The sequence below is a fragment of the Rhea pennata genome, chromosome 20 (assembly GCF_028389875.1).
Source record: "Rhea pennata isolate bPtePen1 chromosome 20, bPtePen1.pri, whole genome shotgun sequence".
NCBI lineage: Eukaryota > Metazoa > Chordata > Aves > Rheiformes > Rheidae > Rhea > Rhea pennata.
In genome coordinates, this window is record NC_084682.1 from 2,867,369 (window position 1) to 2,895,209 (window position 27,841).

General features: G+C 36.4%; 1 protein-coding gene across 2 annotated transcripts; it reads right to left on the reverse strand.

The window, feature by feature from the left end:
• Positions 1-13: 13 nt before the first annotated feature.
• On the reverse strand, positions 14-27,768 carry APPBP2 (amyloid beta precursor protein binding protein 2). Of its 2 annotated transcripts, none has more exons than XM_062592543.1 (13): positions 27,614-27,768; positions 17,313-17,401; positions 16,225-16,376; positions 15,405-15,528; positions 10,167-10,335; positions 9,315-9,404; positions 8,755-8,822; positions 8,571-8,676; positions 8,111-8,235; positions 7,828-7,913; positions 7,232-7,422; positions 6,829-6,994; positions 14-6,041 (listed from the first exon to the last, which is right to left on the reverse strand). In XM_062592543.1, exons 1-13 carry the CDS (start codon positions 27,752-27,754, stop codon positions 5,788-5,790), a joined length of 1,761 nt encoding a protein of 586 aa, XP_062448527.1. In that variant the 5' UTR covers positions 27,755-27,768; the 3' UTR covers positions 14-5,787. The 2 variants fall into 2 exon arrangements, with proteins under 2 accessions (XP_062448527.1, XP_062448528.1); XM_062592544.1 differs by lacking the exon at positions 27,614-27,768 and adding an exon at positions 26,875-26,994.
• Between the last annotated feature and the right edge of the window lie 73 nt (positions 27,769-27,841).

Consider the following 27,841-nt stretch of genomic DNA (forward strand, 5'->3'; position numbering starts at 1 on the left):
TCAATGCAAATACTTCAAAATGCAGGAACACTATATTTATTAGGTCAATATTTCATTTTAGCAATACAGTTACAGAATATCACAATGCTGGTTACAAACATAGTATGGTTTGATGGTTACAAATAATGTCGGGCACTGCAGTCTGTGAGAAGTAGGATATGAAACGTTAGTCTTGACACAAGTAGGGTGGTCTTCAAAGTCTAGTAATGATCAAGGTACTTTCATATAAATGACTGTGGCACTACAGGTAGAGATTCTGGTTTAGAGGTGTTTTTGTATAAGTAGTTTGATTTATACAGTTCAAGCAACATCTTTTTTAGAATGCTATTAAATTAAAATCCCCTGTAGTTCAATAAAGTATAAAAATAGTACTGAGCCTGGTAATATTCAATAAAATGTAGGAGTTCATTCACATCATTAAGTAGTAAAGAAATTGTCAAGTTGTAGTTACCATGGCAACATTGCTTCCCATAAAGGAATATACATAAAAGAAAAGTTACACACATTGTACCTGCGACAATTATTTAGTGATCCAACACTGAACTTGTGCACCACAAACCAAGTTTCTAAATATCTCTATATATTTTTATAGTATATATCTTTTTCATCTTAAATTTTATTTCTGGAAAAAAAAAATGTGCACTTCAACAAACCCACTAAGGCCACTCATGCTATAGATACCTAGGATTGCAATGAAATATTGTTAAACAAGACCCTAGAGCACGCACCTTATATCACTGAAGGGAAACCTGTTTCACTGCCTAAAACATTCCTGAGATTTACAGACAAAAGCATTACCAGTGCTGTCAGTTTTTCCATACGTGGTTTATTTCTAAGTGAAGGAAATTTCTTCCCTGCTTCTCACAATCCTCAAAAGGCCAAGAAATAAAACATGCAACAGGCCATTTGTCAAACATGAAAACACTCACAATGAATACTCAGATTTGCAAACAACATTTGGCTAGTAATTTTCTTCTTATAAAAACACAGGGAGGAGAAAAGGGGGGAAAGCTTTGGATACACTTTTTGCACAGGCAACAGATTTTTTGCCTAGAAACTGGTAACAGCAAGGCCTCCTCCATCCTATCTGCTGCTAGCCTGTGAAGTCAAATCTCATCTTTATCAATTAAGTAAAGTTTTTGTCAATAGCTTCATTCATGTTTTAGGCACGATGCATTTTCCTTTTTTTGTACTCTACCAATCTGTATGACTATAAAAAGGAAATTAAGTTAAATGTGCATTCTCTGTACCACAAGAAGCAGCGCAATGGCACCTTTAGCAAATTTTAGACTGCAGCACATTTAAAGAAAATCTTCATTTTTTAAAATTAAGAACATTTTCCTAATAAGTTAGAATTCAACAACAACAACAAAAAAAAACCCTTCAAAATTATTTAACAAAAACCCTGTGTGCAAAACCAAGAAAAGTCTTAAAACAACAGGTATCTATACAAAGTAAAGAGTGCACATAAAGACTACGAAACAGAAGCAGACACTTGATGGTCATAACGAATATCATGCCATAAAAACAACTGCTTGGAGCCAAATAGTCACTAGTTGTTGTACTTCAAGTAACTGAGGGATATACTTATTTTGAAACACTTTTCTGCAACTTTTCCCTTTCTCTTTTGTCAGTTCTTAAACACTGCATGTACTTCCCCCTTTCCATAAACTCTAGTTGGAAGGAAAAAACAAAATAAAACCAAAGAACACAGACTAGCCTGAGTCCTAAGAATAGTGGAAAAATTCTATCACCTTCTCCCCTTTCTTTATAAAATGGAAGTGTTTGCATTAAAACCAGACATGAAAATAATCCAAACCACCTTATATTAAAAATAAAATAATAAGGGTTTAAACAATTATTAAAATATTCTCCAAGAGTGATACCTGTCCTCAACAGTCGTGAAGACTTACTGTAGGGTGATCAAATTACTTACCTTCAAGAGATAAAATTCTGAAGATGCATTTCACTGGATTCTCACCCTCAGGTCTCCCTTTTAATGCCAGCACCACATAGCACCTCCTAAGATACTGGTAGGTGCATTGTGCATATACAAAATGCCAATAATCAACTTTAGTGTTTCATAGTTGGCTGCTTGAGTCACAGGAGGCATCAGTTCTCCCAACACGCAAGGCTGCCCATATAGCCCCTTCCCCAATGCTTGCATTCAAACAGGCATGAAAGACTTGTTTTGGGGGTAAGATAGGAAGAAAATTCCTCAGTTCTAACACTGGGAGGAGGAAGGTGCCAGGTTTGTGCTCTAAGTTCTGCACTGAAGAGCCACACGGTGTGGATTTACCAGTAGGAGGAAGGCACGGGAGAACACACGCTCTGCTCTTTCAGCTCTGCCTGGTAGAGAAGTCACGAAATATTATTGAAGTAATTTTTACAAATCACCTGCAAATTTACTGCAATCATCTGGGAGCTGTCCACATCTTTATGGAGGAACATACCTTACTCTGGCGATACGGCCCTGAAAGTACGTTTACTTTAGTTCGTAGTTACCCATCTGCACTAGACTCCTACTTTCTCAAAGATACCGAACAAGCTGTACCAGCAGAGACAACAACAGAGTAGGGTAATGACTGAAAGCACAGCATTTCAAACAGGGCCCACGTGCCAACACAGAAGGCTAATTTCTTCTGAGAACTTAATTTAAAACACAGATTTGAAAACCAAAGAAAAATGACAGTTAATAATATTACATCAAGAGTGCATCTGCAGCAGGGATAGCATTAAGTCAAGGTTGCACACTACACCATGCAGAGCAGGCAACAAGGCATCTTGTAGGCAGCTATGAAGTTGTTCTGCAACCTCCCAAGCTTTGAAAGCTTTAGCAATTAACCACAGCTGTCTTTCACCAAAATTAACATGCTGAGGCATGACTGGAGTTGCAAAGGTGCTACAATGAGAAGTTCAACCCAACAGTCATGTCAAAACTTTGTTTAGTCATGTGAAAGGCATGCAAGTAGTCCTACAAGGATCACTGCAAATACTCGCCAAAGTCATGTTTTTTGGCCAAAGCCCATTATCAAAGAGAGTTCAGTGATTTTTAGGACCTTAATTCCTTCCAGAGAAGCCCTAAATACAAAGTACATAATAAGCTGATGAAGCAGCTTTAAGCAAGAAAGAAAAGTACATCCAGCCAGCAGGTTTAATAAGGCAGGAAAAAAAAAAAAAAGAACCTAACCAATTAATTTAACTGATGTGCTTGGTTATCAAACAGAAGCATAACACCTCCCTAACCTGCCTTGCATCAGAAGCTCTCCTGTTGGCCATAAATTGAAGGCAACTAATGAAACACAGACACAAACCATAGAGAGTTAAAGGTTGGGAGGGGAAGGTTCATGTAGAGCATTTTTACTAGTATCACTTAACTAACGTGCCCTGCTCCAAATGAAACTTTGGGAGCTCTGAGGTTCCTTTGCCAAAAACTAGTAGCAGAGACCTAAGACTGGAAACCCCAAGCAAATGGTATCTTCAGACAACATAAATCCATGTACCCAATTTGAGGCTTTTAAACGCTTCCGCAATACAGAAGTTATACGACTTGTCCAGGACAATCTTAAAGCTCCCCCAGCTCAAGTTCTGATACTAGTATCACCCATTTAATTTGAGTTTAAACAATTGTAATAGGAATTAAGAATTCAGAAATTTTATAACTCATGAGCACCCTGCTGTATGAACATTGAGGGCTAAATACATTTTGCATGGTAGTAAGCCAAATACATTTGCAATATCTAAAGCACTTACAAAAGCAACAAAGTTGCTATGAAGAAATTAGAATTTAAATCCATGCATAATTTTAAGGTGATTTTAACTGAACAGCCTTTTAGGATATACTGCAGCCTAAGTGTTAATACCACAGGGTTTTTCTTATGCAACTACTTCCTTTCGCTTCATTTAAAATATTCTGAGTATGCAATCATTAAAGCTGCATTCACTAATTACATAACTAGAGTTTAAAAGTTGGTACTATTCAGCCTCTCCCCCCAAAAAGATACTTGAAGGCACTAGTATACAAACTATTTGCCTACAACACTTCAGTTCTTTAGAGAGTCAGTAAACTCAAGGTAGTGTCTGAAATTTCTGTTTCTTCTCTGCACTCTCCTGAAGACCTTCAGGCAGGTTTTCCTGCCCCAAATTTTATGAACAAATAAAAAACAAATCCCAAACAAAACATCCAGTCCAAGTCCTGTAGGAACCTTCCTTGCTGAGCCTCAACTTGGACTGAACTTTCACAACCAAGTTATAAACCCCTGAAAATAGGGGAGGAAGGGAGAAAACCCAAAACTGACAGAATCCTAACTATAGAAGCACTGTTTGTGCCACTATAATAAGAACTGAGGTAACAGTAGTGAGTTGTTTCTAGTTTGCTATGTTACGCAGACTTTCAAATAGAGTATTACCTCAACATTAAAAAAACCCAAACCAAAAAACCACACAACAAAGCAGCCCCCCCCCGCAAAACAGAAGAAAAACTAAGACAAGCTAGTAAGATAGGCATTATTAAAGGATCTTTATAGCTGACTTCTGCTCTTTAAATTAATATAAAGGAATCAGTTTCTTGTTGTACTATTGTTTAATGTAGAAACGAAGCATCACAAAAAAGACCTGTTGTGCTTTTTGGCATTTTCCACTGACCCCTGCAAACTGTACAATAAGTTGTGTTCTCCAGAAACATAAAATTGAACTGGATTTTAATACAAAACTATTAGCTGGTATAAACAAGTTACTGCCTCAATTATTAGAGTAAGCCCATTCAAAAAGGAAAATAAGATGGCTGCAGCAAATATTTAAGCATTTCTAGTTTTCACTTGTGGCATTGACATTAATATCTGTACAAGCTTACTAGTTAAAGACATGCCATCGCAACTGCTAAAGAACGTTCACTTCCTAGTTTTGTATCTATTACATGAATATAATTTTGCACTGATCATACATCTAAATGAAATAATTCTACCGTAAAAGTGAATGCAGGGGCAGAAATATTAAATTAAAGCCACTGGTCCAAAACTTTTTCTAGTAGGCTGGTCCACTTTTGATTTTCCTGGTCCTGTTATGAAGATTAGCACTCTTGCTTGGTACCAAAGAAAACTAAGATTGCTGGTCTACTGGATCTTCTATCACTTACAGATGAACACTGGTCCAGTTCAGGAGATCAGAAACAACATACAGTGATTACTTGCTTAACAACCTATTGTGGTTCACAAAGAGTATGTTGCTTTCCAAAGTGGTTCTTTGCCACTTTTCTTCATAAGGCAGCAGCCAAGACTAGGGCATTCTCCCTTTTCTTAATGTTTGTGATTAAACTCTGCTAAAATGCATATAGAGAAAGACTTTTCTTGTATAAATTTCTTACAGTACAGCATTTATTCTATTTGTCAGAAGCAAGCTCTTGATGAAACCTCCAGTTCATAATAAGAATGCAACTCTTTCGGACTCAAATAGTTTTATTTAATGTGTTCTTGCAGATTTTCTGCAAAGTAGCTTCTTTTGAAGGAAGAGAGAAAGAAGGGGTTTTCTGGAATACCGAGTTCAAAATCTGAGTCGAACTAAACATGCCATACACATGCTGATAAAAATTTAACACACATCCATCCGTATGGGCACTCTTCAGTAGACTGGACCAGTGTTTCAATGCAAATTCCAGCCCCCAGAGAACTACATGGTTTAGATTTCACAGTATGACTTTCCCCTGTAATCTGGGGGGGTGGGAGTGGGGGGAGAGGGGAAAAAAAAGAACAAACAAACAAAAACCTTTAACCGGTTAATTGACCAAGTTCCTTAGCTACTCTGTCCATCAACGTTCTGAGACATGAGAAAAGATTGAACCACTTCTTCAGTGGACTGAGGGCTGGTGCTTACATCCTCCAGAGCATCTGTAACTGAGAACTGCCGATCCCGCAACCGGTTCCAATTGGCCAAAATATTGTGGTACTCAAAAACTTTCTCATAATTGCCAATGGAATTGTACAGTTTAATGAGACCTCTGTAATCATATTCAAGTCCACTGTACCCTTCACCAAAAAGCTTCTTTCCTAAAGAAATCCAAAAGACAACAAAATTAAGAGGTAATCTGCTCATAACATGGTGCTATTCACATCACTGATAAAATTATATGATAAAAAGTAAAGTCATCATCTTTTTGTTAGGGCAAATGAAAAACAGGAGCAACATGCAAGTTCTCTGAACGTTGGCATAAATTTCTATCAACCTTTTTCTTGCTATATTCGCACAGAATCTACCAGTCATACAAACAAGCCAGTTGTGTCCTAATTTCAGTCCAAGATCAGTTTTAAGCACTGATGTTGGTTTTCAGAGTTTTGCCTTCCAATTATGTATTTTGTCGTAACAACCAGTATATGCTAACTGTAGGAACTAAGAACACCTTAAAACTGAGCTAAAGCATTTGATTTGCAATGGTAAGTTCATCGCGAATGACAGATGGGCAAGAAAAAAAAAATTTAACTATGATATACAAAGGCTGACAGACACAACAATCTTCCATTTCTTTTAAAATCTAATTACATTCTGAACTTAAGTTCTAAATACAACTCCAAAGCGTAAAGACTAATACTCAAGCTTTTACTTGGTCATTTTTTCCTCAATGTTTTCAAGAGTCACAGTGAGTGAGTTCTGATGGAGCACTAAAAATAACAGTTCCAAAATTCAAGCCCTAGCAGAACATTCAAGAAAAATAATTACGTTTAGATTGAACCCATATGCAAATAAGCATGTTGCAATTCATTAAGTCCTTCATTAAAAGGCTTTAGTTTCCTGTAATGTCACAACAGCAATACAGCATACATTTTAAGAAGTACCTACCAATTGCTATGGATCTCAAATAAAGCTTTTCAGCATTTTCATATTGATTCATATCATAGTTATATAGAGAAGCTAGATGTCCCACTGACAGGGCAACTTCATAATCTTCTTGACCCAGAAGCTGCTCCTTAATCTGAATTGCTTTGATGTGCATTTCCTCAGCTTCCTACAGGAATCCAATTTATATGAGTCAGTCACAGACACCACTCATCATGTCATAAAAAGAAAAAAAGTTAGAAAACTGTAAGACTTAATGTAATTGTACAGCAGCTTAGTAATCCACAGTATTTTATAAAAGACATAAAACAATAACATAATAGTAAGAAAGCAAAAAAAAAAAAAAACTATCATTTTTTTTCAAATTCTCAAAATTCTTATTTACATTTACAACATATAATCCTACCTTAAATTTTCTCATGGACTGATACAGTCTTCCAAGGTTGCCATAGTGTTTTGCTGTTTGTACATTAAATTCCCCAAAAGCCTTTTTAGCTAACTGGAGTGAAGACAGATGCAAGTCATGAGCTTCTTGAAGTAATCTCTGCTCAGTTTCCTTGTTATGACAGTCTATTGCAATCTCCTCCAGGATAAGTGCTGGGTACAGGAGAGAAGAACCAATATTACTGTGCTCTAAACACAGAGAGATGTTAACTGTAGGCAGCAGAAAGCCATCTACCCAAGACATCTTGGGAGACACCTAATCAGTTTTTATGTTTACTTCAAACAGTTTTCAGACAGGTATGATCAGACAGCTAATTCCTAACATTCTCATATTCAATATTTTTACCTCCTTTTTCAGGAAGTTTAAAATTTTCTTTATATTTTTACAGTGTTGACAGAAAACATTGAGGACTACCATGTATTCTAGAGCAAGCTTCATCTGGCAGAAAGAAAGAAGTGTTACGCTACCTCTGCTAGGGAACACCACAGCATATCTGAATGACTGATTTCCACTGATAAAATATTAAAACATCTCAGTAATGCAATAAAGAATACTACCTTTAACTCTCTTGGAAGATGCCAAGAGAAGATGGTCTTCTGGGAGAATGTGAGTTATAATACCAATAGCACGTTCAGCATGGAATCTGAAAGAGTTTAAGTGTACGCATGTTGATTTAAGTTAGCAGCTGACTAGTCAAAATACTAGAAGCAGTAAGCCAGTACAGAAGTACAATAAACAGATGCATTTAAATTCTAACTGGAAAATCTACATCATTTAAGAACATCTTTTCCCATTTACAGAACTAAATTAGCTGCCAATACCTCAAACAATTGTACTCACAGTGCATTGTCAAATTTTCCAGAACTGTATTGGTGAACATAAGAAGAATAAGCCAAATCTTCATGAGCTGTGGCTACATGTATGTTTTTACCTCCAAATACTGACTGCCGGATATCAAGAGCTGTCTGAAAGTGTTAAAAATGAACAATTTTATCAATACAGAGAACAAAACCAAAAAACCCCACCAAAACCCTTCTGAATCCCTCTCAGTATTATAAATGAAAACAAACAAACTCCACCCTACTGGCTAGTCCATATCTATAGAATATTTACAGGACATAAATGCATAAAAGCCATTTTAGAGTCAGGCAAAAAGAAAAATCAAACCCAAAGGATTTTTTAAGCAACAAGCTTTACAGTAATTAAAATCAACTATTAATTATCTGAGTTCGCTGTGAGTCCAAATAGAAACATTTGAGAGATTATCAATATCAGATAGTCATTTAGCCTTGCTGCATACCTGGTAGATCGCAACAGATTGGCATATATTGTCTACGTTGAGCAAGTAAAATCCATAGTCTAATAGTGTATCAGAATATTTGGGGTGCTTGGCTCCAAAATGCTCCCTGTAGAAACATACTTGCATTACAAATTGAGGAAAGTTACGCTTAACTTTAAAAGGCATTTTTGGGGGTACTACTCACCGGGCAAGATATACCGCATGTTTTATCAGCTGTTCAGCCTTTTTAAATTCACGTTTTACAACACAAGCCTAAACAAGAAAATAAAGTATATATGTCTCCACCAGACACTGGCCCAATTGCTAATTACTATTCTTCATTTCAAAATATCATAATGGTTACTAAAGGACTTTTCAGTTATTCAAGAAAAAGTTCCCCAGTGACATATTAACAAACTTTTATTTTATTCTGACATAAATGACATTACCTCTTGAGTTAGACTAGGTAAACTACTACCTCTTGAGTTAGTAGTTTACCTAGTCTAACTCAAACATGGGAACAGACAACCTCATCACAGAATGTTAACTTTGTCATGATGTTCCTTTAAGCAGCCATTACTCACTTTTGTGGAGAAGGAAAAAACCCCACTGGCACAAGACTGAGCTGGACCAAACAGACAAATATGATAGCCAGCTTTATTTCATGAGCCTTATGGTATTTAAGTGTTCTGGAGGCACTACCCACCCTCACCCTTCTTGATAGTAATTTTGTTATAAAAGAAATACAAAAGATCTTCAATTCACCTTTGAAGCTTGTCGTAAAACATCTACTACTACTTTTACAGGCAGACCAACTGTGATCTCCTTCATAGCTTCTATACACCATTTATAAGCCTGTGGAACAAAGTTACCAGCATAAGTAAGTGGAACTTCACTGTGTTGTAACATTAACAAAAATATTACTTGGTTCTGAGAATATACTGTCGGTATTTACATATCTGTAAAATTGCTTATGTTCGACTAAACTTGTTCAGCTAAGTCTTAAAAACAGATTTAAAATTCATTCTGCAAAGTTAATATTGCAAATAATAAAGAATCTATGTTAGTATAAAATAGTTATTACAACAGATGTATTACCAGCTTTTACAGACAAAAGAAAAGTTCTATAATCTTTAAGTAACCCTTACAATTTCTATTGTGAAGTACAGCTTCCTGGTCAGTATATTTACAAACTAAAAGAAAACTACAGTTTACATAGCAGTAACACTGGAGTCCCAGGCTACACAATATAGCTACAAAATGCTATTTCTGTTCTGCTTTTCATTTTTGTCTACTAAAAAATAGATAAAACTGCCTTTTGTAGTATTTCACTTACAGGTAATTGAAATACACTATCAATCTATACTTCATCAATTCAACCTATGTTTTATCATTTAGAAATGTTGTTCAAAGTACTGTTAAGAGTTCATAGGTTCTAACTCATAACAGCAAATAGAAACAAGTCAGTAAATCGAGTATTCCTCTAGTAGCATCACGTAGATACCAATAAAAAGATCAGGAATATTATCTAGAAAGATACAGCGAATAATGAGCATGAAACTTCCTAGCCAATTTCATCACCGGTTTCCTGGAGAAAAACAAACTAACCCTACTCACCTCGTCATAGTGACTCTTGGCAAAAAGCAGTGCACACAGCTCCCCATAGAGTGCTGCTTTGTTTGCTTGCTGACCATGTTTTGCAAGTTTGTCCATGTAAGACTGAGCTAGCTTGAATGTTTCTTCTCCCAAGTGATATTTACAGTTACCATTTCGAACATGCAGCAACCTTAGGAACATGTAAAGAGATTGTATAAATGGTTTCTGTATAAACCATTTCAATATACAGTAGTCCCATTGATCTATACTTGATATTATACACACAATAGAACAGGGCTGTCACGACAAACACACACTCCATGAATTCCGTAACACAAAAAAGCTATTTAGAGAGTATTATTTCAGTATTCCATGCTTTGTGTCTCGCAGGACAAGACTTTTCTTTTTTCTTTTAAAAAAAAAAAAACATTGCAGATGTCAAGTGATTTTATGATTTTACATTTAGATGTAATTTTATATATTCAATGCTCGAACCACTTTAGTATGGTGGCCTCGCATTACATTTTTCATACAATCCATTCTTCTCAACACTGATAGAATCCCATTTCTAAAACCAGTGATACACTGCCTTAAATCTCTTCTGCTTCCCTTCCAAAATACAGTAAACTGAAATAGACACAGAATAAGTACAGAGATAGCTAATTTTCACACATCTCTATGCTTTTTCCTCAGTCCTCAAGCAGTACAGAGTTTCACAAGTTATTTTGTGAGCAATTCAACCACATCCATTCTACATGAGAAAGTGTCATTTGCAAATAAGGAATGTTTTCTTCTGGTCTGTCAGGAAAGATGGGACAATATTGTTGATTGGCATTAATACTAAAGCACAATTAAAAAGTTGGGCTAAACACAGTCATGTTTTAAAACATACTGAGCATTAGGCAACAGTGATTGTACTCTGAGATAATGAAAGAAGCATCTTTAAGAGAGAAAGGACAGCTTATCTTCGATTCTCATGACAGTTGCTTGGATCACACCTTTTGAATGGTGGAAGCAATGTGGTACCCACCTAAATGTTTCTAGGTGGGCAAGGCTACTGGAGAAATTTTGGATTAAATAGGGAGTAACAGTACTCACTTGTAGCTACAAGATCCAACTAATTTCAGTACCATCCATAAGGCTTTGACCCTTAGACATCCACAGCAGAAGAGACTTTGTTGGCCCAGTTGACAATAATTCTAAGCAAAAAATCTCATCTTTCTCTCCCTCCTCTTGTTGCATCTCCTATTTTAACCCTGCTGCCTTTCGATTTGAAGGATTAACAGAAGCTTCAGGAAGCAGAACAGCCAAATGCAGACAAAACACACCAGTGATAAAATATACTCTTTCTCTAGGCAAGTAACAATTCTGGCTTCTGGTATTTATTTAAAAGAAAAGAAAATACTTTGGGAGTAAATTTAAGCTGATGCTTATTTACTTTAAAAGAGAAGCATTAGAAAAGTGCATTAACCAAACCTAAAGGGCAGAACTGTTCTCTTACCCATTGCAGGCTAAAGAACAGAGACAGGTGTACTTTTTCAACTGCAAATCTCTACCATTTAAACACAAGAAATTTAGGTAAATGTGCACAATGACCACATTTTTCCTTGGAAAAGGTCTCAGAACTAAATGTGATGCAGAAATGCTAAAGATTGAGTTCTTGGTCACAGGCAGAAAAACCATCTAATATTCAAGTAATGAGAGACAGGAATTCAAAAGAAACTACATAGACCAAGTAATCAATTACAGCTTCCCAAGAGAGGGAAACACTATTCTGACTATGGCATTCAATTGGGAGCTGCTATGCAATATGAAAAATACTCAGCCCGAGTCAAATGGAATGATACAGACTAGTAGGAATAGTACTGCAATTTAGATAAACACTCAGGAAAGATAATATCCAACATCTGGCTTCAGATGTTTGCTTTTTATTAAAAAAAAAAAAAAAAAAGGTAAACCTAACACAATCCTCTACACAAGCTGAATTTTGTTATTTGGGGTTTTTTTTTTTGAGTAAATCTCTTGTTAATCCAATGAAATTTTAGAAGATAAAGACAAAAGCTAGAGTAGAGGCCTTAGGACATTTATGCTAATAACTATGAATGTTCTTTGTCTGTAATACTAGCCTTTCAGGCACAGCCTTTTTTTTGCAAAATAAAATCATTCTTCAAGAGCATACGAACCACACATTTACACATCATCTCAGGAAGCCTAAAAACATCAAACTCCTCTTCCAAAAAACAGGATAGTTATATAAATCAAAACTATTATCAAATATAGAATAACGAATTAGAAGAATCAGATCTTGCATTTGTGCTTTGTTGTTTAACATATAACAAAAACAAGCAACCTAGAAGGAGCTTATACACAAGCAAGAAAGTAGTATACAAGCTTGTAGAAAAAAAATCTCATATTTTCAAATTTTGTTGAGTTTCTCCATAATTTTACTGCCACTAGTGCAGCAAAGAAAAATCCCACTTATGCCCAGATAACATGAAACTTTCTTCACCTTTTTAAACTGCTTTCTATTAATAACACCTGTGAAAAGGCTAAATTTTCAGTTTCAGTCAGAATCTGCATGCTACGTTCAGATCAGTTTTTGTCATTGTTTGATTGTTTTTAATTAAAAGACAGCTTTCTGTCTCAAACTTCATTAGATTTGTCAGACTGCAACTAATACCTGTTCTGGAACAAAAGCTTCCTTTCCTCTTTACCACTAGCCTTAGGAACACTAATAGTTATCTTGCATTAACAAGATGGCCTCACTCTGGCTACAAGACAAACACCTAGAAAGCAAGCTAGGGAGTTGATTTCAGTGTACAAAAGTGATGCTTATGATGCAGCACAGACATGGTTAAGTATAACTAAGGACAGAAACACAGCAAGATATGTGTGCTCTCCCTACAAACAGAAATTTAACCCTCAGAGTGCAATTGCCTTGCCACATTTCTTATTACTTCTTTCTTTTTGTTACCTCTACTAATGATCTTGTATTTTGTGTTTGGCATTTTTTTTATTGCTTATTCCTTACAGCTTAACTGCATTTTTATGTATTTATTTGCCTATTAACACTCACCTGTTGAGGAAACTTTTTTCAAACATACAGAAACAAAGTATCTGAAGAACCCCTGCATGCTTAACAACTACTAATCTTTGTGTAGCCCATGTTTTACAAATTGTTTATCCTACAACATTCTTTATAACTGTTAAGTATTAATAGTTCTGTGGATGCCCGTGAAAGAAGGCATCTACTATCACCCTTAAAAAGCAAGAACAACAACAACAAAAAAGAAGAAACCAGAGGTTAGACTAGTTTTTAGAACAGTGATTTTTAATACTGTTGTATCTGCAAAAACCTTAGATTGTGTTCTGTTAAAATTCCATCTAACTTATTTCTCCAACACAAACACAGTGGTAAAAACAGGATATTCTACTGCGGAGATTACATGGTCAAAACAAAAAGTTTATCTTACTGTCTTCTAACTTTGAAGCTGAGAATAATTATTGTTTCCCCCATAGAAAGGTTTTCAAATTTACATACTTAGCACTTCTGAAAGCGTTTTGCATTCTTTTCATTTGATACATTTCCAGTTGAACTATGCTGTTACTTGATTTTGAGATGCCTGAACATAAAGCAGTGTCTCCTCATTCATACCGCTGCCCAGGGGGAGTTAATGTTATATGCAGGCCATCAGCTTTCATTACAAGAACAATGAGTGTTTCTACGCGAATGGAATTAAGATCTACAGTTCAGAAAACTTCATTCTAAGTGCAATAAAAGTGCAACCTGCTTGGATACTTGTCACAGACTGTATCAGCATAAAACTCATCTAGATAAACAGCCATAACGTTAATAGCTTTGACAGTTCAGTAAGGAAGTCATGCGCAAGTCTGATCCGACACATCTTATCTGGGAAAAGTTTATTCCTTAGATCTTTTACTAAACATGTTTGGTTTTTGTACTGTTTCCTTGTATTCCATTGATGGAGCTTCTTACAGTTTTGCTGACTTTCCACCCACTTTCTAAAGATCAGATTCACGTAGAACAAAAACAATCCAAAAAGGCTTCAGCATTTTCAAAGAGCTTAATGAAATACTGCATCAATTCAGCTTTACCTAGCTTGTATGACAGGCAGTTTTAAGCAGTGCTCTTTCATTATTAGCTATCAATCATAAAATCCAGCTATTGTAATTGCACTTTTGAATATAACGGAGATACTACCACAGGCACAACTGGTTGCTACCAAAGTAAAAACGGAATACAGCAGCAGAAAGTCATTTAAGCTATCATTAGGATCACACTGATCACACAAAACTCCAAACTTTAAACATGAAATGCTACAACATCGCTTAAAAGATGAAGGAGCTATCTGTCATCTTAAAGCTATTCTCACAGCTCAATAAGCAATTAACGTACTATCTGAGCTTAACTAAGAGTCAGTAATTAGGTCCCTGTGTTATTCAGAACACAAAGGAGACAACTTCAGTTCATAGAAAAGCCTCAAGTTTGGACATCATTTTACTAGATGGGAAAGAACAATTCGCCTCAAAATATGATTTGGTAACAGTTCTGTTGAACACAGACAGTATTAGGAAAACTTTATCACTCGTTCCTTTTGAGAGGAATCTTCCAGGGCTGTCCAAGTGAAATTTGAATCTGAACAGAAGCCCCTGTAAACAGAACAGGTACAAAAACCAAACATGAGTCCTAAAAGCAAAAATTATTTTCCAAGTTGTAGATGAAGGTGTCCACAAGAATTGGACATTTGAACATTTACCTAAGTACACAGTTAACTAGTTCAGCATAGACCAAGAGAACTCTTTGGATCTGGTATCAGGAATCTATGCTTTCCTTTTATTTTTGCATATTTGTATCATTTGCAATTGTATTTGGATTTAGTGAGTACCTTTATTAAATGTAACTTCAGCAAACATCAACACATGACATCTATTCATGAACAAAAAGCCTTGAAAACAGAGATACTGGATCACTGTCGCTGGCCAACACCTGCTATCTACACTGCACTACATCGCAGAGAAGGCAAAACTGTTTTTCCACTGTGCTGCCAGTTTATAAGTAGGAAATCCAGGGATCTATGTAGAAGAAGCACTTCTGATCTTCAGCTCTAACTGGGAAAGTTCTTTGGTGAACCAGAATACTGAGGAGAGTATCTGAAGCTTGATGATGCCAAGGCAGTTAGTAACATATACTAATCGTTATTTCACAGCAAAATGTATAGGAATTAAAGGTGAGCTTACCTTACGCAACACTCTACTGCACGAAACCAATGAAGTATTTCATCATGAAGGGTGCATAACTGAAGACAGGAAAGAAATACTTTCTCAGCATCACTGTACCATCCTGCATCCGATAGGAACCCCCCTGGAAATTCAAGAACAAACAGAATGTTGAGCAGCAATACACTATTTTCAGAGAACAATGGTTTGCTCAAAGCTTGTGAAAAGAGCACATTTGACATTTCATTGCAAATAAAGATAAAAACAGGAATACATGAGTTCCCTATTTCCCATATCAAAATACAGAAAGTCATTGCTAAACAACTTAGAGAGAAAAAGAGCGCAAAGGAAGCACACTTCTGTTTTTAAGTAGTAGTTTTACAAAATGTCATATAACTACAAACTATGCATGGGAACTCTGCCAAGAGTTCCAGTCCTTCAGTCCTGAACTAACAACAATGAAAGAGGAAAGTGGAAGAATTCTCCTTCAGCTGAGGATGACTTTTTGGTATTAGATAGTTTTCCTACAAGTTTTCCATCAAGAAATGCTTACCAATATTAACAATACAAGAAGTCTTAACATTGTTTAGGTATCACATCTACAAACAATCCTTAGATCTTAAATATTTATAATAGTAAAGATAAGCCCTTAAGTTCTTATATATTAAAATCCAATATATTTTTCTTAAGACATCAAGTAGTTTTCTAAAAATTACATTCCAAACACACACATATTCTTTAAGATGAACCAGTCATGAACACTGAAAAAAATTAGTATTAGCTTAACTGAAGCTTGCATGAAAGAAAGCGTAATACTTAATAACTTATCATCTCCAGTTACCTAAAACAAAACCAATCTGGATTGCTTTTTCTTTTACAGCAGAATCAGATTCTGCTATGTAGGAGCACCGTCTACTGAAAGAATAGGCAAGTACAGAAGCAACTTTTACTCCATGGTCCATCAAAGCCTGAAAACAGTGATGAAGCAGATGCCTGGAAAAAATGAAAAGAAGAAAAAAAGAAAATAGAATTTGATTATATATAAATTTTTAAAATATTCTAATCAGTTCACTCTTGAGTAACATGAATTTAAGTGAGTAATGAATCAGAGAAAGAACTCCAAACCTCTCTCAAAGCAAAAACAGATGAATACAAGTGTAATTTTCAAACCCAAGGCTAATGGATTACAGTTGTTGGACCATTCAACAAATAAGCGAGCATACACATAATTCTTTACAAGGACATCCTCCAGTGTAAGCAAAAAGCAAACAACTCACATTACTAAAACTAGTAAACAATATTTTCAGGTAAAACTTAGGGGGAAAGTCTCAGGTTTACCCTTACCCTACAACTCCCAAAGACAGAGCACATAAACGAGCAGTGAGGTAGCCATAAACATCACGGATGTTAAAGCTCATTCTGATTACAAAGAATGGAATCTAAAAAAAGCCAGTTATGGGTATAACACCACAATGGAATATTAGAAGATAGGAAAAAAAATCTGTAAACTGAGGAGATCCTACCAATTTGTAACTATACAACTAGTATGAGCTAAAAATATCAGGAAATAATGACAGATCTGTAAGTTTTACTTAACTGTTCAATATGGGTTACAAAGGATAGGATTCTGGTTAGCCTAGACTGAATGGGATTACTAAAGAAAGCATTTGGTGAACCAAGTACCATAGACTGCTTGGTGCATTTATCGGTAAGTTCTGATTTTTAAAAATATTTTTTTTTGGGGGGGGGGGGGGGGGGGAGAGAAGGAGAGACATGAATTTGAAAGCTCTTCTGAAAGTCTGAAGAAATATTCCTATGTTTATCACATACGCTAGAAGACCAAGAAAATTAGAGACATTTTTCAAATCCATAACCCAGACCAAGGGGTAAGAGCTGAAATGAAAATTATCAATACATTAAAATACTTACCTTTTATCTAAAGCTCGTAGCACCTTTGCAAAAACTTCTAGTTCACAAAATTCACTACCTAGCTGGCATAAGCGGCCCTGTTGGTAAAGCTGAAAGAAAAATATGAATATGTTTAAAAACTTAAGACTCCAAGCTTTCACAGTAAATTTATCTTAATTCTAAAGATTACTTACAATGAAATCTAGACTTCAAACTATCGAACTACACCAAACTAAACATTAAAAAGTCATAGTTCCACTGACTCTACTCAAGAGCACTTTATAGTGTTAAAAAACTAAAAACTAAAAAAAAAAAAAAAAAAAAAAAAAACACCACAAAGAGTTCCGTTAATTAGTGGTTTCAAGTGTTTATCCACCAATGTATTTTCAAATGTCTACTACATCTATCTGCACCATCAAAACACTGCAACGTCTAAGCTTAAAAAGTTTGCAGATACTACAGTATACAGCTTCTTTAATACCAGATGCTTTGAATACATTTTTAAAATGGCACAGAACTTAACACACAACAGCACAAACAGATTTTAGGAGACTTGTAGGTGGAAATATATGACAAAAGCTAGCCAGCATAAAAACCAAACAAAAAAATAAATAATGTTGTGATCCTAGAAAGCTCCAGCAGGCCTCTAGAGCAAAGGCTATAACAAAAACTAAGTAAACAAATAAAAAGGCTCACAAGTTCTGCAACTGGTGACTCACCAATACAAACAGTTAAAGACAAGGCATTAGTTCTGACCCCATTAACACTTGAGCTCAAAAAAATAATTCCTGCTTGAGCAAATGGGAAAACCCACATGAATCTACTTGCACATTTATTAAAAGCAATGGCTACTATTATGCCCAAAGTGATTTGTATCTGCAGATGAGCAAATATATCATTTGGTTTGTTCACAAAAACAAAACATGGAGACAGTTCATAATGCAAAGCACAGCTAAGTTGCAGAACTTTCTGCTATACAATAGTATAAATACCAAGAGTTTACATAGATACAAAAGCAATCATTCAAAGATATGGCAGAAAAATCCATTGTGGGATATTAAACCCGGAGCTTGGAGTAGTATCTTGAAGTCTGTCAGAGGCACAATGCTGGATTACGTGGAACAGCAGATTGTTTCAGCACAACCGTTTTATTTTAGGTGTTTATTTTAGGTGTTTAAGAGAGACAACCACTTGTTAAGAGTGCTTTACGAGATTGTATTTTTCTTTCTCAAAATAAGAATACTTTTATGAACTCCAGTGGAACAGAGACATTGTTTTTAAAGGAAGACAAATGCTGTGGATCCCATTTTTTCTTCCTGTGAGGCAGTAGCTCCCTGGGGAACAGCAGAGACACCAGGATGTGATGTCTCTCACAGGCACTTGTCTCCAGATGTTGCATCTCTCAGTGCCGGCTGTTATTCAAAAAAATCCTAATCTTTAATGCATGTGTTCCTTAAGCCATTCAAACAGAGTGTCCAGGACCAGTATATTCGTATCAGCAGTAAGACAGGCTGTATTATCTGGGCAGGTTTCACAGCTATGAGCAACTTCCAAATGAGGAGTGCAACTACCTTTATATTAAAAAAAATGAGGAGTACAACTACCTTTATGGAAAAAAAAAAAAAGAAAGAAAAAAAAAAGACAAGAGAGAAGAAAGTGTTATTTAGAAATGCTTAAGGACAAGAGACACATTTAATGAAAACTTTAATAAAATTCCTCTCAGAGTCTCAATAATCAATAAAGTTACTTCAGGAAGTAAGAACTGCAATATGTGGTGTCTTGCATCTGTTTCTCTTCCTTACCCGCCCAAGCAGAATGCAGACCAAGCGGGATTCAAAACAAAGCATGTGAGAACTTCCTTTCCATCCAGAAATTTAGTTTGGGTCAACTCTTATAAAAGCACATGACCCTGATTTTTACAGCACAGCAAGTTTGTTATTTTAACAACAGAACCTACAAAAAAAAAAAAAAAATCTTTGACCTAATAATGCCAATTGCCAGAAAAGAACGCTCTGCTTCTTTTAGCCATCTACTTCACCAGAGAAAAGGAAGCCTTTTAAAGCAGAGCGTAAGTCTACATACAAAGTTATTCAGCTAAAACGGTGCATTCTCCCTGTACTTTAAAAAGGTACAAATTTCTTCTGAAGCTATATCCTCTCTGATAGCAAAAGAACATCCAGTCCACTGTATTTTGTTTTGGTTTTTTTTTAAAAAAACTATTATTATGCTAAGTGCTTTCATTTTCCTCAACACAGCTGTCTAAAGGTAACAATTTTAAGTCTCGAGACATTTTCTGGAAAAAAAAAAATATTGCCTAGCATTCCAGGCCCAAGACATCTTTCTGATAACAAATGAGAACATCTGTGAAAGAAACCAAGACATACACCTAGTTTACCAACAGTTAAAACAAAGTACTACCATATGTCCAATATTTAAGCTTTCAGCCAAGTATGTTAGTATTTTCCCTTATTATTCTGAAGAACTAACAACTAAAAGCACAGATATTACTCTGATACTAGTTTACCAAATACTACCCGTAAGATCTTTCAGAATTAATATTACTTACAAAGTTAGATAAACAAATTTGTAAATATCCAATTACATGTGATTTTAAAATTCCTAATGAATCTTGATAAATGCACTAGTTAAGAGGAGGAAAAAAACCCAACAAAAATTCTACAGAAACAAGGTAGCATCCCCTGACAACAATATCTACATATACTAATTTTAATATAGAAATAATTATTTTAAGATTCATGTAGAATTTCAGTTCAGGGTTGCACATCTCTCCAATCCGGAATTAAACACTTGCACCATTCTAGCACATAAAGAAGTCTTCTCCCCTGCCCCGCACTGGTGTAACAAGAAATGCAGAATCCTTTGGATATTTACCACACTCTTCACCCCTTCCCTCCACATCCTGGCAAGCGTTTTTAATGGTACTAACTGAGCTTGAAGTTTCTTGAAACTGTTGTAGCTGTTACAGCAAGATTTTTCAAATAAAATCTGACATGGAAATAGTGAGTAGACGTCATACCACAAAGCAATTCCAGGAGATTCAGTAACATTCATTTGTTCATTGAGAAGCAGTTGCAAGTACTTAAGAAATGGTTCTTGTTAAAGCTCCCGAGAGACAAGATTCCTGACCACAAGCATTGCTACATAACATGAAAAACAAAATAGCAATTCAAGAAAAACATCCCCTGACAAGAATAGCAGAGGTTTGGACTTCTGCTATAACATTTTCTTCTTAGGAAGAAGCGAATACCTTTTAGACTTATGCTAATTGAAGCTCAATGGAGATTTTTAGAACTACAGAAAACTAAGTAAGAGCCTGTGATACTACTTCCAGCTTCATCAGATCAGACTGTAACATTAATTCTGGCACTGAAGCTATAAATCAAGGTACAAATTTAATATATTGACTTATTATTACACATGCGTACAGTCAAACTGTTTTGTACAGCAGGAAAACCACTATAAACCTCCTCCGTGTCCAATGCTTATCATTTAATTCACAAAATTGATCTAAATATTCAAAAGCCGAGTATGGTGGTGTTCCCACTTAAACACAGTGATTATATTAACAGGCAACTTATATATTGCACTCTGTTCTATTGAAGTTCTTGCACATTTCTCGCTGGATAGATCAAGTTGAGCATGATCTACATCTTAGCAAGCCTCTGAAAATAAAGATACAAGCCTCTGAAAATAAAGATAAACTGTCAGCAAAAGCAAAGCAAAAAAAAAAAAAAACAACCCCCTCTCCCCCCCCCCAAAAAAAAACAAGCAACCTCAAACACAAAGAGGGAAAGCTTTATGATGTTTGCATCACAAGTATTCTGGACTGTTTTATTGTGCACAACCACAAGATAGAAGATTTTCTTTCTAAATCTAGTAAGGAAAAAAAACATGGAGATTAAACAGTTTTTAAAGGACCCTCTAAAAGACAAAGTGTAGCATATGCAATTAAGAAAACATGCTCATATTGCTCCAGTTTGGAAGATAATTAAAAAAAATATGGAGATCAGGGTTTAAATTGTATATTCCAGGAAAAAATTAGAGATATAAGGAATTCCAAGGAGCTTCACAGTATACTTAATAATATCTTGGATCACCGCATGATGGAAATACTGTGACCACTTTAGGAAGGCAGGTAAATTTCATCAACAAAAAGTAGTATTTGGGAAAACGTCTGGCTGTGACCACAAACTCTTTTCTCTACTTAACAGAGAAGGTAAAGAATTCTTAAGAGTCAGCAGTGCACAGAATGATGAGAGAGAGAGAGAGAGAGAATATGAAAGAGAGACCCCATTAATGAGTGATATCAAAATATTAAAACAAAAACTTATTCCATCTCTCCCTCCTCCGCAGTTTAACAGGTTTAGAGAATAATTCAATTATAAATCTAGATATATAAGCATTTTTCTTAAATCCACCTCAAACCATCTACAAAGCTTCTGGAGAAGGGCTAGTTTCTGTTAGATTCTGTCAGGAATGGTTTAGGGCATAAAACAAGCCAATTCTGTAGCTCAAAAAAAAAAAAGAAAAAAAGAAAAAAAAGAAAAGAAAAAAGGAAAAGAAAACACCACCCACACACCACTTTACTGAATAAACCTTATTTCACAGATAACTTTTGTAATCTACTGCTTTATACACATAGCAGCACACTTCTCCACACCTCTCCACTCCCTCACCCTTCTCAACCTCATCAGCAACTGCAGGAATGCCTTTTTGTTCTGCATCTATACAGAATCCAGCACAAGGGATACAAAAGCCTGAACCTCAAAAAAAGCAAGTAAAGTCACACACACACACACCCCTGATCCCCTGTGCAGCCTGAAAACAAACAGGAAAACAGGGAAACCTGATTTTCTCTACCTATTAGAGGTGTTAGGGGTCTCACCTATTCAGAGGTGTTGGAACATCTCTGTTGATGATATGATCTCACTACGAGAATTATGCTTCAAATTTTAATGTCTTACATTCAACAAGAGCACAGAAAAACTAGAGAAGCCAGAGCATGTCAGGATTAGAAATATGCCTCATAGTTACAAGTTCAAAAAAAACCTTGAACCTTAATACATCAAAAACAAAGGTAAGCATAGACAAAAAGCAGTAAGTTTCACAACAGCAGACGAAGAAGTAACAGGGTGAGATGGCTTGATTCTAGTTGAATTTAGACAGAAATATGGCACACATTAATACAAAAGTAATAATCACTGAAAAAAAACTCAAAGTGTTATCTCTCCTTCACTGGAAAGCACTAATTTAAAAGGAGGTCCTATCTGCATGCACTATTCCACAAGCCTAACCAGAATGGTTGTATGTTTGCACACATGTGCAGAAGTCACGATTGTTTCCCACATACGCAATTAATTTCTGATGCCCCCAGATACAGCAGCATTAAGTTTTTTTGTGAAGTTGCACTAATCAGTCACAGCAAAAGTCCTATAAAATATTACCCACTAACTCTGGATTCTTGCATCCTTCATATGATAAAGTGCTTGCTTATGACCTTATTCATTTTCCTCTGGCCAGACAACCTCAAAATTGAAGAGCAGCTACAATTCATATCATAGGTAGTCTACCCTTTCCTCCTTTGTCAAGTACCAAGGGGCAGAAGCCTTGAGACAAATTAGATTTAAAAACATTTTTTTTCCATAAGATTAGATTAATCACTCTTGATCAGTAAAAGCAGTCTCTACTGCAATGCAGAGAATGAATATTACATTGCTTGTTGTGAACAGTGTCAGCAAATTTCTGTTTATTCATTTTGCTTTCTTAATAAAATAGCTAGACATGATACTAGAGCTTTAAATAGCCATGCTCATTCTTTTTTTGGATTAGCAGAATACAGTGAGGAGACAATATTGCAGCCACACTCACTGTATAGATGTTGGAAACCAAACTCAAGATCAGATTTTTGGATTCACATCAAGGTATAAGCACTTTGGAAGTTTTATCTACCATTTTATCTAAAGAAAGCACAACTATATCATGAGTTTTGCTTTTGCCTAAAAATTGTAAATGCCTCCCCCTCCAAAAAAGTTAGTATAGTGCAATTACTAAAAGCTATAGATGAGCGCTGACTGTTTGAAACAGATTCATGTCATCTCCAGTTGTTCCTGTGCTTACTGATCTCATCAGAAACTCTTCAAAGAACAGTGGACCCAAACAATTTTAAAGAAAAATCAATGTAAGAAAAGAAAAAAAAAATACAATCCAGAAGAGACGTTCCAAGAGCAAAATAAACACTGGCTGAAACTCTGTTACCCAATATAAATCCAAGGATTACACTCATCAGCCTCCTACTATGTAGCTAACAAAAAACTTAGGAAAGAGAACATTAAAAATAAAAGTAACAAAGAAGCATCCTATCAAATACAGTAGAGAAACCGAAGACATGAGATAATCACACATACTAGAATTTAAAGCTGCACACATACCAGAATTTAAGGCTGAGGGGTAGGGGGCAGAAGTAGAAAGCAGAACTTCTACATAAGATATCCTAACTGGACAGTTATTGAATTACATAGTTCAATATCTTATTTCTGACAACAGAAACTAGATTCTTTAGAGGAACTCCCTTCCTCAGAAGACTACCTTCCCCTCCACAAACCACAGCCTAAAGTCCTTTATTAGAGAGTCTCCCATTTTCTTGCTTTGTGAGGACTTTTTTTTTTTCTAGTTGTCACAAAAAATGGCATTTGCAAATATCACCCACCTGTCAACATGCCCTCTGTTTCCCAAGATCCAACATATTTCTTTCTTTGGCTAAAAAAGAATAGCCTCTGTATCTCTCTCCCTCAACAGACCCAGTGAGGACTTAACTAGTTTTACTAGAAAACAATTCAAGTAGGATACACATAAATCTGGCAAAGGCATAAAAGAAACAAATCAAAATACAAGTAACACCTGCTTCCAAAAAAGTACAAATGTAACAGTATCAGTTATTAAGCTCTTCTAGAGACAGGTAGGATTAACAGACATTTACATATTCCTTAGCAAAACCATAGATTTTGGAATTTCCTGTGCCATCTCTTATTTTCATAATGGTTGCCAGGAAAAGTCAAACGCCATTTGAACAAAATACACTGCTGGACAGGTTTGTTGTTTTACCACAGTCACGATTAGTTGATACTACCTCTTTCAGCTTCAATTATTGTTTAGGAATTCTACAGAAGGATAAATATTCCTAGTATTAAGAATTTGTCTGCTTCTTTTACTTTGCAGCACAACCCTGTTGTTACCAAATCCACAATAAATAACACTCAGACTAGCAGTCCCAGGTTTGACTTCCCATTGAAGACCAGGAATGCACAAGTTTATAAAACATGCCCTAAAAGTTAACAAATCTAGAATATGTAGAATTAAAATTGATTGGATTCATTAAGGAATGGTAAATAAAGACAATATATTATAACAGAGCCAACCACTGCAATAGAGGGTACCGTGAGGAAAAGAGTCAAGACGTTCTGTGAATACTTTCCTCCCTTTTAACCATGGGGCTATTGTTATGAGAAACCAGCTATTTCCACTGTTGGGGTAGTTATTTTATCCCACCTGTGTCTTCTCAGTCAATGTGAATAGGTTGGTAAACTGTGTAGGCTGGTAACATTTTTCAGTCTTAGATTGCATAGCTTAAGTTCAAGTACTCACACTGATGAATAAGAAGTTTTATATAATTACAAACTATTAACATTCATACTGTATATCAAAATAAATCTGACCAATGCTGTCTTTTATTCTTTGCACTGTGTGCGCCGACTTCTCCAGTATCACAGACTGTGAATAACACCCAGATAACAAAACACTACTTGCAAGTTAGAGGCAAGAGACTGGTAATATTTTTATTTCTTTTAATACTCACAGAAAGAAAATCTTCTTGTTCAAAATTCAAATGCAAGTACATTCATATGAATCTTCCATTACATACCACCTTTCCTCAACCATACTTAAAGAATAAGTACTATTCTGTATGATACTAACAGCTAACTGACAACCTCTCAACATAGCAGCAATAATCATGAATATGTAGTCAGAACAAAGAACTCAGAAGTCTTTCGGTTTGTCTTCTTTAAAAGACTTAGTGATTTTGGAAATTCTACTTCTGCTTTAAAGAACTTGATTGTCACGATGTACTGACTATAAACATAATTTTAGGTTGGTGATCTAGTATCTGCATCATTTTGAAAATCTTGGCAATTATGTTTAGAATTAAACACTAAAATAAGCACCAACATAATATAAAAGAAGTCTCTCCTGTTCATCGTAACACCTCTGCAAAATCCTCATTCCAGCATGATTCAACTATGTCAATTGTATTGCTGTAGCTATCTAGATATGAGAATCAAGAACTAGTTACTGAGTGTTGTATAGATGTATATTAAAGATGCAAGCACTGTTCTAAAAGATTTACAATCTGAGTATGATTCTTCAAGGTATTCATTGCAGGTAGACGTGTCTGCCTATAGTGCTCCATTTAGCAAGGCCTGCGGAGTTTCTTGCATTCTGGCCAAGGTTTAGTTACATTACTACGTAAGCTAATTTGAACACAGCTACTAAAGACGACAAGTTCCTTACATAGAGGGGAAAAAAAACCAACAACAAAAAAAGTATAACTCCTCCCCCTCAATGAAGATATGGAAGACCACCCTACCATTGACAGCAATAGCAAATCACTCACTACACAGTAGTAACCTAATTTATTCTGTATGCGGGCAATTGGTAGAAAAATCAACTTTAAGAAGAATATAAACATACCTTACACATTTCAGATTCTCAAAGTTGATTTTTGTTACAAAACACAAAAATAATAGGAAAGCCAGTAAAAATACTGTCATTAACAAAAGTTATATCAGCTAATGATTAGTACATTATTTTTGAAGACAGATACTTTGCATGTTCATTATCATCACCTGAACAAAACAACATACCATTATACACAAGCAGAAGGAACAGATTAGAAAAATCTCTTTAGAAGCCAGATATATTGGTGGTTCCTTTTTACATTATGGAACAACTTGAAATGAATCTGATTCAATGCAATATTGAAGAGTATTAATGAAAGGATAATAAGTCAGTGATCTCTTAAGCTCATCTATGGTTTTCAAACCTTTGTGAGTAATATGTATTTCAACATTTCTATGAGTAGAAGGAGTTTTCTTTTTATGCTTTTACAAAAGTCCTGGAGTATCATCCTTTCATCTGAATAATCATCAGGACAGAAAGAGTCAAAGAAGTCACTTGTCAAAGGTCATATCTATTAACAGTTAAAATATGTCCATGTGCATTGTCAGTGTCACACCTTTAGCGTTTACCTGAAAATTGCCATACTCCAAGCTTTTTCTGTAAGCATGCTCACGTGTGGTAGAGAGGATTTTCCATGTTTCCCCATACGTAAGGCAGACAATATCTAGCACAGAAGAAATGTACTTGCCTACTTCAACTTTATAGATGCAATTTCTCTGACTCTAGGGAGGATCAACCTTCCCTCTAAATACTATTGCTGTATTACTGTACTAATATTATTACTGTATGCATACACGATGGCCACTACCTCTGGTTCATAAAAATTCACCTGAACAATTTCTTCATGTAGCACCTCCTAGATTTTTAGAAATTTACTGCCAGAGGAAAGGCAAGGCTATCACCCATCTTAGCTTTTCCACGTTGTTTCTCTCCCGACGAACGCTCACTTTCATCAGAGACGTGGAATGCCTATTTAGTGCACAATAGAAATTAACGGACCATCGTAGTGTCCCTTTAACTCCGGTATTTTAAAGGGGAGCAGCAGAACTAGAAACAGCCTGTCCACCAGAAAACGCTTTAAGTGTAATAAACAACATCATTTAAAGGGCCTCAACTCTTTCCATCTGGTTCCCAGCAGATCTTCAAAGAAGGCCACGGCAAAAAGCAAGAAAATAAAAGAAAAAAACCCTCCAAAAATAGAGAAAAACAACAAAAAGGCGGAAATTTCCCCCCAGCACAACTAGCTCGGTCGCAGCCTGCCCAGCGCCGCCGCCGAGGTGCCTTCCCGCCGCCCCCAAGGCCCGCGCCCCCCTCGCAGCCCCCGGCCGCTCCACCCCAGCGACCGCAGGGCCCCGGCCCGGCCTCCCCGCTCCGGAGCCTCCGCAGCGTCGCCGGCCCTCGCTCCGCCGTGCCGCGGGCCCCCTCGGCAGCGGCCGCCCCGCAGGGCCCGCCGCTTCGGGGGGAGCCTGGAGGAGCGGCCTAGGGCCGCCCGGGCGCAGGACTCCCCTCCCGATGCGCCTTCCATCTCTGCCCAGGCCCGGCTCGGCTCGGCCGCCGCCTCCCCCTACCTTGTAGTACACGTCGAACTGGATATTCTCGGGCAGGGAGCGGATGTCGCGGCGCCGCGCCCGCCCGTAACTATCCACCACGGCCGAGATCGCCGTGTTATAGAGCGTCTCGGGCACCCACTCCAGCTCCACCGCCGCCATCTTGCGTGTGCGGAGCCGCCTTCCCCCCTCCTCCCCCCCGGCCCCGGTCCGTCCGTCCGCCCCCCGCCCGCTCCTCCTCCCCGCGCC